General features: G+C 48.0%; 1 protein-coding gene across 6 annotated transcripts in view; it reads right to left on the reverse strand.

Moving 5' to 3' along the window:
• The window catches only part of POGZ (pogo transposable element derived with ZNF domain), a 28,077-nt gene extending 17,859 nt beyond the window's left edge, over positions 1 to 10,218 (reverse strand). Inside the window, exons 1-2 of one of the 6 annotated variants that reach the window (XM_031608116.2) lie at positions 9,888 to 10,218; positions 2,606 to 2,730 (exon numbers count right to left, since the gene is read on the reverse strand). In XM_031608116.2, the coding sequence (XP_031463976.2) occupies positions 2,606 to 2,729 (124 nt within the window). In that variant the 5' untranslated portion in view covers position 2,730; positions 9,888 to 10,218. Of the gene's footprint in view, positions 1 to 2,605; positions 2,731 to 3,288; positions 4,685 to 5,595; positions 8,049 to 8,117; positions 9,524 to 9,887 lie in introns of those variants that run through there. The other 5 variants (XM_031608114.2, XM_031608117.2, XM_090127182.1 and 2 more) reach the window with 5 other exon arrangements.
• Between the last annotated feature and the right edge of the window lie 2,923 nt (positions 10,219 to 13,141).

Here is a 13,141-nt window from a genome sequence, read left to right on the forward strand (position 1 = left end):
TTCTGTGCATCTGGAAAGCAATGCTGCCTCAGGGCTGCAAAGGTCATTGCCTTCCCCTCCTCTCTTCTGAAGCAAACCAGTGCACACCTCTGAGGTCTTCAGGCATTTCCAGTTGCATTCCTGTCCATGTCCATTTAATGGATTAAAGGTGTTACTTCTCCAACTATTTCTGACTGCAACCCAGAATACAATTATCAATAAGATGAACAGAAAATAGCCTGTGATTCCACTCCTCCAGCACAGAGTAGGGTGATAAATTACAGCATGGTTGGATTGAAAGGGACCTTAAAGATCACAAACCACGCAGGCATCGTCAGTCAGTGCACAGCAAGGGATGGAGGAAGGAAGATGGAAACACCACCACTTGTTTTCCTTTCCCACCCTCCCTCACTACAGATCCAAGGTAGATGCTGGAATTCCAAATTGGCTTCCTAAGCCAAGAGCTTATTGTGACTCTTTTGAAACAACAAAAAATAAGGGAAAAAAGAAAAATTCTTAAGATTTCTGCGATTTTGCCTAATCCTTCTGAATCTAAGAGGTGCAGGAATCCAATCTGGATGGTTTTTGTCACGAATTCCACCAGTTTTACAGGATCCAGGAATCATTTGGATAGCAGATCCCGTGGATAGCTGATTCCATCAACAAGATCCTTAAACTTTATTAGAGTTACTCAAATATTTTACTGATAAACAAAATATCTGCTAATTATGTATTTTAGTAGCCATGCACAGTTTTTCCTCTTTTTTTAAGCAATAATCTAACTGGCACACTGATATCACCAAGTCTTCATTAATTGTAATTGATTTAAACACCTGTCTCCATTTACTTCTATTAGTAAAGCTATGAAATATTAATCACCAGTGCATTACGTGGTGACACCTCGTGCATTTGCAGTGCCAGATGCTTTGAAGACATTTCCAAGAGGGGCTCTATGCACTATTTGAAACTGATGCGGTTCTCATTACTTGTGTCTGATCAAATTTTACTAAAAATGATGTGGTGACTTTTAAGTGAGTCTGACAAGCAGATTTATACAGCTCCTTAATCCCAAAGGAACTTAAAGACACTTTCGATCTCAGCTCTAAGTTATGCACAGAGATTGTTTAAGCTGCCTCTGAACTGAAGCCACAGAATCCTTTCATAACAAGAAGAAATGGAATTATTCACCTTGGAATTTGGTCAGCACAGCAGTTAGAACACATTACTCGTGCAAAACACATCTCGGTGCAGCATGGTGACCATGAGCAGTCATGGTCTTTAATTCTTATCTTGCCTTTCTCTTTACAAACATCCTCCTACCTTACCAGCTCCAAACACCCTTTGTCAAAGCAAGCTCCTCATAGACCCTTCCCTGTATGAAGACCAGAAGCAGGAGCTGACAGCAGTCAGCAAACCCTCCCTAAGCTCACCTCCAATTATCAGCTCCAATTAGCAGCCAGCTCTCCAAAGCCCCAGGTGCCAAATACTTCCACAAACACAATAAGTCAGCAGCCAAATGCTAACAACACCAACTACCAGGAATGCTTCCATGGCACTGCACACCTGGATCACTGTAGGACCACGAGACACGTGGAACCCCAGGCCTACAATAAGATGGCCCCATCTCTTCTTCTAGATATTAAGCTGATGCTTGCTTGACCTCAACTAAAAGAGCAAGAAAAAGTAATTCAAAGGGCTAAATAACTTATTACACGGGCCAGTCAACTTCACCCATGCACATCACTAGGGTAAGTATTCTTTTCACCATGCACCAGGCTCAAGTATTTGGGAAGAACCAAAGGGACAGTAAAGATGATGTTTTTTCTAGTGACAGTCATGCTTTAATTCCTAAATTGTAAAATGTTAATTGTTGAGTTTTAATTTGTATAAAATAGGTGCAATAGCCCAACTCAAGGCATTGATAGCAACAGCAATCCGACAGCACTGCTCTCACACCTTTACTCAGAGCTCCTTTACAAACAGAGTTATCTTCTGGAAAACAAAGCCTCCAACCCCCCAATTACTGCTCTGTACGTCTGACACAGCCAACAGATAACGATGTTTGCTGACCTGCACATTAAACACAAACTCTGAACATCAAAGCCATGCATCTTTCCATTTACAGAAAATAGGCAGAAGTAAAAGAATGGAAACTGATTACCCCAAATAACGGGTTAAAGAAGAAATAATGATCAAGCTTCAATCTCACTGCTGTGAATATGTAAGTTAAGACAGAGGAAACACAATTAACCACTGAATCCTTGTCAACCTCACCCACTTCAGAACTGCTAGGAGGATCTGAAGCAGTCACTGCTGGTTGCTGATACCTCCTGAAGCACTGTGTACAATGAGAAGCAACACCCTGCTCTTCTTTTATGCAAATGATCAATTCTGCACCACTTTGGCCACACAACATGAAGAACTTCCCCTGGGTTTCTGCACCTCCTGAGACCTCACTCCTTCTGCACAGAGCTGGAACAGGAGCTCAAAAACGGGCATTTATTACATTATTAACAGGATTCGTAGCTATCAAATGAGATTACTTACTAGATAGACATAACCAATCACTGCCACTTCCCCTTAATACCCAGAGCTGGAATAATTCTGGACTAAAATAGTTAATTACCCGTAGTAGTTTTATCGACCGAGTTATAATCCTCAACCACAGAATCTTCAATCACATCACTGATCTTCTGCCATGGCTCCAGCTCCTCCTCCTCACATTCCATAAAAAGGTCCGTGTCCGCCATCCTGCAAAAGAAAAGGAGAAAACCCTTTATGGGATGACTGCATTTTGTCAGGCAGCAAAAGCTTTATTGTAATCATGATTCTAACAACAGAATTATTATTTTCAGAATGATGTTTGCCTAGCAAGCCTTTGGTTTTAAGTTAAAACTGGGGTGCTTTCGCCTCTCCTCCTGCACGACAAAACCAACTTACTGGCTTCAAAAGTAGAATCCACTGCCCCAAACAGCAGAACCTTAAAATAAGTGAGGAACTTGGGAAGAATAATCAAGGGTTTTATTCACTTCATGGTTCTGAGTACTCTGAGATTACTGCCAATATACAAAAGAAACCAAATATCCAACCATAACCACTAAATCTGCTCCAACCCAACGCTGGGTGAGCACATCACTGCAGGACATCACAACCCCATCACTTCTTGCCATGCTCTCCATGCCTTCCCAATCTGTTGGTATTTCTGAGCCTCAATGTGCACCAAACAGGTTTTTTTGGATCTGCCTACAGCGACAGTCGGGTGTTTTCTGCTGGGGTTGCAGCCAAGCCAGACATCAGTGAAATATAGACCTGAATGCACTTGAAGTTAAGGGTTCCGTCAGACATTCCAACCATCCAGTCAGAATCACACCCAAAATTCACAGTTATCACAGCCTCCAGTGTCCTGCAAGTGGAAGGGAGAGATCTGTTCTTCACATCTGGGATGGAAACAAGGAACAAGGGCTCAAACTGTAGAGCAGAAATTCCACATCAGCCCCAAGAAAAAACTTCCAGCACAGCCCAGGGGCCACAGAACTCCAGCTCTGGATCCCTAAGAACAGACAGATGGGCAAAAAGAGGAGCACACAGCATGGAGTCAGAGCAATGCCCTCCTGGGGACACTGAAGGATCCATTTTTGTATGAATTACACCCCTGTTAGCAGATATTTCTGCACTTCAACTAACAGCAAGGACACTCCGCTTGGGGAAACAATTCAAAACTGACAGCCATTAAGTCTTGTGAATACACAAAACACCCCTAAAAACAGCACAGAGGCCACCTTACCCCAAGGCACCCAAGTCTCTGCAGTGGGATCCCAATCTCTGTACAGTGGGATCAGCACTGCATGAGCACAACATTTCACACTGGGCATTTCACGTGCCTAAAAATGATTCACGAGCCAAAAAAAAAACAGCCAACAGATGAAAACATTCTGGTCTCTCATCAAATTAAGTTTATTCCATGACGAAAAATCAAAACTCACTGTCATAATCCCAAGGAGCAATTAACCACGTGCACTGCACAGAGCTCAGAAAGGCTCTCACTCTGCACATCACCCAGCACATGCACGCCTCAAAGGCATCTCCAGCACCTTCATTTACCCACTGCAGTTTTGTTGTTAGAAAGAGGAAAAGCATTAATGGCATTTGAAGGGTAGGAAGCAGAAATCGAGCTGTGAAAGGCTCTACAAGAAGTGAAATAAAACTCCCGATGCTCAGCCCTCATCCACTGCACTAAACACAAATTTCCTTCTGCTTAAGACAAAAGAAAAAAAAAAACAACACAAAAGAGACAGAAATTATTTCTGGCTGACAAATGAGATGGGAACAGACTCCAGAAATGCAGCTCTGAAATGGGGGTTTGTGCACAAATCTGCTACAGGGGAGGCAAGAACCAAAGGAGCCACATCTCCCCTCTGCCCGTTAACTTTTGTTTAATTACAAAATCTTATCAAACCCGGCAGCATCTCCTAGGAGATGGACGCACTGATCTCCAACGCTGACCGACCCACAATACATATTTATGGTTTTCTGTATTCCTGCTCTGCAGAAACCTCCAGAATCAAAACCGTGGTGGGGAATCTCCTTGGACAAAGCTTCTCCTCCTGCAAAAGGCGACGCTGACAGCAGGAGCTGCTTCTCAGAGCCACGTTACAGCACGGCCACAGTGATGGGCAGCTACAGATAGGATGAATAACCCCATCTATTAATTAAAGCACGCACAAACGTCTCCGCAGGAAGGTTAGGGAGGCTTTGCGCAGATTGGGAGAAATATATTATTCAGCAGCTCATAATTATTCAGAAGATGCAAAGACAAAATGCTAAAGAGGCTGTAGTTACACGAATCTTCTGACACCAACTTGCATTATGCGCAGATATTTCATCTGTTCTATCAACCGAACCAAGAAAATGTCTCCTCTCTTCTATAATGCAACAGCTTTGTTTTTCAGAGCTTTGATCTCGAATATTTCTGGATGTAAGAAGCCTTTGCTCAATAAAATGATTAATCCCAATGATAAATGCTCCACGTTTAGCTCTTCAGCACACAGTTGGCAGATGTGCAGCTGAAAATACGGATGCCAAAAAAAAAAAAAAAAAAAGAGAGAGAGAGAGAAAAAATGACAAAGTGTGGAGAAATCGAGCCTTGCAGAAAGGTGTTTCCTCTCCCTTCGGTTGGAACCGCCACGTATCAGCCCTATACAAACACCAGCAGGACTGCAGGACATAAATCCTTTATTTCCATCAGCTGTGGTTTGTACTCATTGTTGCCATACAAGGGGGGAAAAGCCAACAGCCATCAAACTCCTGCACTGAGGCTGATTACAGCAGCTGATCAGAGCGATTCCCATTAGCAGGGGAAATCCAGCAATGCTGAATCGTTACAGATTTCCCCACCCTAAGAAAGGGAGAAATCCTCTCCAATGCCTCATTCAATAATAATAATAATAAAAATCCTAGCCAACGGTAATTTCAGCTGAAATTGGGAATCTGGTTTGAGATCCAATGATATCTCATTATCAGTGAAAGCTCTCACATGGTTGGAAAGGTATCAGGCAGCCCTGATTGGGGGCTGCTCTTGGATTCCCAGCACCAAACAACTGGAAAGAGACAACAAACCTCACATCAGAGCATCGCTGCACAGCATCGCCAGCTCCCGAGCTTCCGAAACACAGAAATAAACCAAACAAGCACTAAATCCACCTCAGCAAGGTGGCAAACAAAGGATCCAGCTTCCATCCCACAGGTTTTAACTCAGGGGATTCACCTCCTCCCAGCAATGTGAGCGGGGAGGACCAGGTGGGAGTGTTTCCCATTACCTGTGGGTAGCAGGTTGTGCTCAGAGCCGCACAGCTGCATCCCATTGAAGTGATCTCCAAAAGATGTGTGTTGTGTATTTACAGCTTCATTCACAGCTTGATATTAATCTGACACAAACAAACAAGTTATGACATACATATGCTGGATACACACACACCACTTCTTTTAAAAAGGACTTCAAATTAATGACTCGTTCAGAATTCACATGATGGGACGCGCTGTTCTTGCTCTAAGAGCTTCACTTTCTAAGGCTTTTAATTAAAAAAAAAAGGGAAAAAAAGAAGTATAAATACATCCATACTTGTCAGGGCACCGCTGGTGGCCCAATTTCTGCCTACTGGGTGAAGTCATCTGCAGCACACACAGCCCTGAGGGCACGCTGGCAGGTCAGGAATAAGAGCATCCTGCCTTGCACAGGTGAGGAGGTGAAGCAGAAAGAGGAGTTTTGTTCAATGGGAACCACCAGGAGGGGTGGGCTGTTACCCAGAGGGGCAGGGGCTGCCACCACAACACCCTGCCTTCCCAGCACTGAGTTAGCATGGGGGTACCAACACACACTCCACAGCTCTGCTCCAGTCAAAGGCAGAAGTTTTGGGAGCAGCAAAGGATGTGGGCACCTCTGGGTTGGTTGCACTGCCTTCATTGAGACAGGAACAAATTTGTGGTTCAAACACATCTGTACTCCATGCATCCCATGGAGTCATTAGCAGCATTAACCCTGAAGGATGCAGCCAGTCTTACAAAAAGTCCAACTTACAGCTCTGCATGCAATTGTACAGAACCACCACAGGACAAACGTTGTACAACCACTGCAGAATGAACCATCACAGAATGAACCACTGGAGAGACAACCATCAAAGGACCACCAATAGGGCCCACCACTGCAGGACAGCTTGGGTTGGAAGGGAGCATAAAGACCATTCAGTTCCAGCTCCTCCCTGTGCGTCTTATGTGAATTTACAACATAAGAGCACCTGAATGAGCAGTCAGAGCCAACCCAAATGGGAACACACAGCACTCCCAAACAAGCACCCAACAGTCTCAGCCACCTTCAGCGCCAGCATTCACCGCTGACTGAGGAAATTATGGGATGGTTCACGGACCTGTCAGGACACCACGCATCTCCCAGCAGTGCAGTTCAGCACAGGTGACTCACAGAGCCCGACTCACAGAGCCCCACGCACAGCACTGCAGTGGTTGGGGACAGAGCTGGTCTGGGGAAGCCAGAAACATCATCCCTGCAATCCACCCCTACAGGGCATGGGACCTCTGCAACAGCTGCTTGGAGAAAAGGGCTGCAAGATGGGGACAACTGGGGCAAAGCACATCCCCGTGCACTGAGCTGCACTGAACGTGGCACAGCTGTGCTGTCACTGAGCTCTGTGCATCAGCTGCAGCCCAGGAAATCCCAGCTCAGCACCAAACTTTTCTCAACTCCTTGCCAGAGGTTTGTCAGGCTTTATGCCAGCCTAGATTTGCTAGAGAAGATTTAATTGCAGCGCGGTTCAAACGCTATCAACATATCAATCCTTTCCCCCAGTTCCCTAAGGAAAAATATCAGTGCAAAAAATACATATTAAGAATTAATTGACCCTTCAATTTTCCTCACCGCTTGCTATAAAACAACCTCCATGCTAAGAGTCCGGAGAAGAAAATCTAAGATGTAAAATCGAGAATCTGTTCCTAAGAGACCTACAGACGAGCTGGAGATGACTCAACACACTCCAAGGTAGAAATTAATACATAAACCAACTTCTGAGTGCCTGCTGCTCTCCATTTTGTCCAACCTTGGTGGACGTGCAGGCTCGACACAATTCCTGCCTCGTTACTTTTCTCACTCACTTTTAATAATGTGTACTCAATGGCAAGGAACGCACCTTCACTTTTTAAGAACCTGATGAGGTTACATTAAATGCAAATGAATCCTGTGATAAAGGTTCCTGCTGTCAAGACACGCCGCAATCCCTTCCCTGAAGAAAAGATAATGTTCTTCGGTGGCTCTTAATGAATAACTGGCACAGCTTCGAGCTGATACAATCTCAGTGATGAAAATGTTGGATGATGTTTTCATTAGTGTTTATTTGGCCATTCATCATGAGCAACACCTCTGAAAGAAGGGAGCAGGTGGAGGCTGGGCAGCCACATCCTTCACACCGAGGTGAATCCCCTCTGCTGGGTACCCAACTTCTTCCACAGCCATATTAAATTTGCTATGAATGCCTTCATTTAAAGTCCTCTGTATTTTATTAAAGGCTTTGATGTGTGCGATGCCTACTAATTAAAATCTATTATTACACTCAATTTTAATGATTGTTATCTACCTTAAAGTTGGAAGTGCTGAGTGATGAAAACAAACCGCTTTCTGCTATGCAGCTCTGCTGAACACTTGGGGCATATTTTGTGACCATGGGACAACCCAGAAGCTGCTTCTGGAGCCCACCAGCTGTCTGCAGCTCCATTCCTACAAATGGCAGAGTGTGGGGCAGGTCTGTCAGAACGAAGGCAGTCGCTGGTCCTTTGACAGTCTCCAAGCAGCTGTGGGATCGTGCACACAAACAACACAGCCATATATATCCACAACACAGTGCCATCTGCGAGCAACACGTGCAGAACCCCCGGCCCAGACAGAGCTCAGCGCTGTGGGATGGCCCCACTTCTGCTATTAGGCACAATACAACTGCAGATGAAATTATACCCAGGCACGGCACTCAAGGATAAAACTTCCTATCTGCAGCAACCTCAAACCATCAGCACACAGCAAGGCTCAGCACAGGGAAGATGCAGAATTCCTATTTCCTCACAAAGCCCTTCCTAAAAGAAGCAACAGATCCCCAATCCTCTACCCCCAGGTTGACCTGCGTGCTCTGCCCCATTTCCCTATGGGTGACAGCTGCAACCACAGCCAAGCTGATAAAACCAACACCATGCATGTTGTTGTGCGGCGTGAGTTTTGTGCAGGGCAGTGCAACGCTGCACACGTTTTGTGTCAACAGCATGGAGTGGGGAAAAAGAAGCAGAACTGGAGTGTCCCACTGCAGCCACCGGGCTTCCCTGGGACTGAAAGGCAGCAGCACAGCGTGGCGTTGGGTACAACAGCGCGAGCAGCTCAACAGCAAACACCTGGATTCAGCAGGAGAAGCGTGGGACCACGCAGACATGGAATGGGTTGGGTTGGAGGGGAGCCCTTAGGCAGTAGCTCAGGTTGGAAGGGATCTCATAACAAATGGGTTGGAAGGGATCGCCGAGCGGTTGGACTGGGTTGGAAGAGCTCGAGTTGAGTTGTGTTGGAAGCGATCACTTTGTGACCAGGCTGGAAGGGATCCCTCAACAAACAGCACAAGTCAAGAAGATTCCCATAGCGAACGGATTGGTTTGCAAGGGATTGCTTAACGAATGGGAACTTCCAGACCCCTCAGCGAATGGCGTGGGCTGAAAAGCTCGGCCTGGCAGCTGCGTTGGGCTGGAAGGATCCCTCCTGCAGCCCCGCAGCTCCGAGCTCGGTCACCACGGGCACAGCGCAGGGGCCGCCCGGTGTCACGGACACAAAGCGGCGCTCAGCACCGCCCTGCGCCCGGAGGGCTCCGCGGGGACGGCGCAGACCGGAGGGCCGCGACCCCCATCGACACCACAGAGCGCCGGGGGGCGGGGAGGGGCCTAAGGCCGCAGCGGGGCTCAGGGGGGACGCGGGGCCTTCGGGAGGGGCCTCACGGCACGGAGCGCGGCCCCCCGGGGCTGAGAGCGTCGCGCCCGGGAGAAAGGCAGAAAAAATAACCCCGGTGCCCAACATGGCCGCCCACCAACGTGGGGGGGGGGCGGCGGAGCTTCGGGGGGGGGCGCGCGGGGCGGAGGGATCGGGGCCGCATCACCGCGGGGGGTGTGAGAGGATCCCTCCGCCCCGCGGCACGGCGGCTCCTCCCCCCGCCCCCCCCGTTCCTCCCCCGCTTTGTGTGCGCCCCTCTTCCCCCCCCCCCCCCGCCTCCCCCCATCCCCGGGCGGTTGGAGCCGGTTCACCCCCAACTCCCCCCGATCCCTCCGCCCACGGCACATAACGGACCGCGGCCTCCTCCTCCCACCCCCCGCCCGGCTCTCACCTTCCCCGCTCCGCGCGGTCCCTCAGCCCCGGGAGCGCAGCGCAGGTGGCATCGGGCGGCGGGCGGAGGGCCGGGGGGGGCGGGAGGAGGAGGAGCCGCCGCGGGGGGATACACGCGGAGCCGAAGCACTCTACACACACACACACACACACACACACATACACACAAAAAGGGGACCGGGCGGCGGAGGGAGACGGTGACGTCACTTCCTGCCGGGCCGCGATGCGCCGCGCGGATTGGTGGGCGTTGTGGTGACGTCACTCGGAGGGCGGGGCTTCCGCCACCGCCTCCTCAGGGGCGGTGGAGCGGCGCGAGGGATGCGGGGCGGGCTGCGCTCATCCGCGGAGACCCCACGGCCACCCCCACGGCCATCCCCGTCGCCACCCCATCGCCGCCCCAACGCATCCCTGTCCTCAGCCCCAGCCCGTCACCCCGTCCCCGCTGTCCCCAGATGCCACATCTCCGTGCGAAGTGGAAAAGTGGTGGAATCGCCGTCCCCGCAGGTATCCCAGAACCACGGAGATGTGACACGTGGGGCCGTGGTTGGTGGGGACGGGCTGGGGCCGGGCGCGGTGATGACAGAGGTCTTTTCCAACCTCAGTGATTCTGTATTCTGTAGTTACTGGCTTTGGGTTGGTGGCATGTTGAGTGCCCGATGCCACCATTGTGGTTATTGATTTGCAGGGAGTTCTCGATGTCTCACCACCAGCAGACGACTCTGTTTTGGTGCTTGGCAGTGCTGTCCGGAGGCAGGCCTCCAGTTTTGACCTTCAGGTTTTCAGGAGAGGTTGAGAAGAGCTGCTGAAACCCCTCATCCATTAGAAGAGATGTCACGCAGCCAACAGCGCAGGGCTTGAGTTCTACGGTGTGGCCAATGATGCAGTTCTGGTGTCTCCAAGTGACCAGCAGGTACATCTGGTGATGGAGGAGGCTTCTGGAAGATGTGGGAGATCTTATTAATGAAGCAAAGAAACAAATCATTTCATCTCCTTTCTGTGAAACTCATAATTACATCAAAAGTGGACACAAATGTCACTTCTCATGGACAGCTTCAAGATGAATGCTTTGGATTGAATGGCCATCAGCATCTCCACCGGTTCCACAGCACCATTGCTGAGGTGGATGCAGCAGGAGAGTGCCTTCAGGATCTGTCCCCATAGAGTCAGTGGGGTTGGAAAGACCTCTAAGATCACCAAGTCCAACCCTAACCCCAACCCCCACCACCATGCCCACCCCCCACGTCCCTCAGTGCCACCACATCCACCTTCCTCTGGAGCACCTCCAGGACAGTGACTGCACTACCCGTGCTGAGCACTGTGCCCCGCAGCCTGAACTCAATGTTGTGTCTGAAAGCAACCCAAACATAACCAAAGCAACCACAGAAACGCTCACAGTTGTGCATTTCCTTCGCTACGTGTCTGGATCGGTGCCACCCGAGTGCCCCGCGCCGTCGAGCCAACAGATCTCCCTGGGATTCTCCCTACGTTTCTCCCACGGATAATTTCAAATGATTCATGTCTTTAATAATAAACTTCGTATTGTGAATAATTCAGTTGTGATGGGCCACGCAGCTTTTAACTGCCTACGGTGCAGACTGAATACTGAAGGTAATAAGGTGAAAACTGATCATGCTTGTTTTTATTAACAGCCAGCATATTTTTCATAGAATCGTAGAATAGATTGGAGGGGACCATGAAGATCACCCAGTTCCAACCAACCAACATCATTTTTAAGACCCGCAGGTGTGCACTTCAGAACTGATAACATTTACATCTCCCACATCCTTTGAAATGTCGTTTCCTTCATTCTCGAAACGTGATTTTGGTGAGTCGGGTGCTTCCCAAATGGACCCCCGTGGTGCGATGCTCCAACGTGATTTATGACGCCGCACTTCGTTAAACAAGCACATTAATTTCCTTCTGATGGCCTTCCCGAGCTCCCCGTCATTCTCCCTCATTTACACAGCATGCCGTGTGTGCATGTCACTGTCTGTCCCCTATAAATCATGTGTACAACGCAAAGGGTTGCGTTTCCTTCCAATAATAATAACCAACATTTTCACTGACGATGCGTTTGTGTTCCTGGTGGTGCCTCTGCCTCAGAGCAGCATTATTTGATTACTGAGCATTAATAAAAGCACGTCTCATAGTCAGGAAGCAGCAGTGAATAAAAAAATGATTTTTCTACTGCAGTGTCACTCAGGCTGGCAGTGTTATTGGTGGGAAAAATTGAGAGCTTGTCATTGGAATTCAGATGTCTGAAAGCAAAGATCTTCCAATGAAGTTCCATATTATTGATGACTGATGATTGTATTTACCACCAAAAATATTCCCTCTGCCAATCCCCAACTTGATTTCTTCTCTCCTTCCATGCTGATGTCGTGCATCCTTATCCTGAAGCAAGGAAACAAGCTCTCTACAATGCTCTGGCTACCTGGGCTGCTTCTCTCCAAGGTAATTTCAGGCACCAAGGAAATGTAGAACAATTTTCCACGGATTTCACACATTCTTTGTTCCAAGAGTTGGCTGTGATTGACTCTTTTCTGTCTTCTGGAACCCAGTTTAACCTCTATGATTTCCCTAAAGATAACTTTTGGTTTCCCCGTTGACTCCAGAGTTGTTGCGGATGAGTACCTTAAGTTCATGGGAACAGCATTCGAATATTTTTCATTTTAGGGCACTCGGCATCCAACATTTGCACCAAATTTGCAGTGCAGACAACTAAACTGCATTGTCTTAAAGGAGTTTTTACTGTTTTAGAACAGGGCATTCATATTTACTAATTGCTTTTGGTCAGTGGGATGACAATTTTTGGTCTTTCAAGTTGTCAGTCATCATATTAAGACCAACTATGCCACCTAATGCAGTGGGTGTTGCATTGCTAACTTAGCAGTGTTTAAGAAACAATACAACATGCATGTACAGCAATTAAAAAAATCCCCAAAACAAACAAGGAACTCTGAGTGCTGCTCACTTTGACAACAGCATTCATGTTTCTGTTCTCCCATTCTGGTTTTGGAGAGGGAGGTGCAAGTGTGTTGTTTGTGTTAAAGTTATGTGACTCAAAACTATGAGTGCAATGCAGAGGTCCTGACCCCACTCTTGAAGAGCTTTCGTGCTTTGTATGATTGTAATGGGACATATTATGCAAACAAAACACATAACTTTTGATTGCTTCATTCTTAAGCACAGCGCTGAGTTGAAAAAGTCATCGATAATAAGGCAGACAGAAAGGCTGAGCATTCCATTCCATTC

Source organism: Phasianus colchicus, chromosome 30 (genome assembly GCF_987193195.1).
Source record: "Phasianus colchicus chromosome 30, bPhaCol1.hap1.1, whole genome shotgun sequence".
Lineage (NCBI taxonomy): Eukaryota > Metazoa > Chordata > Aves > Galliformes > Phasianidae > Phasianus > Phasianus colchicus.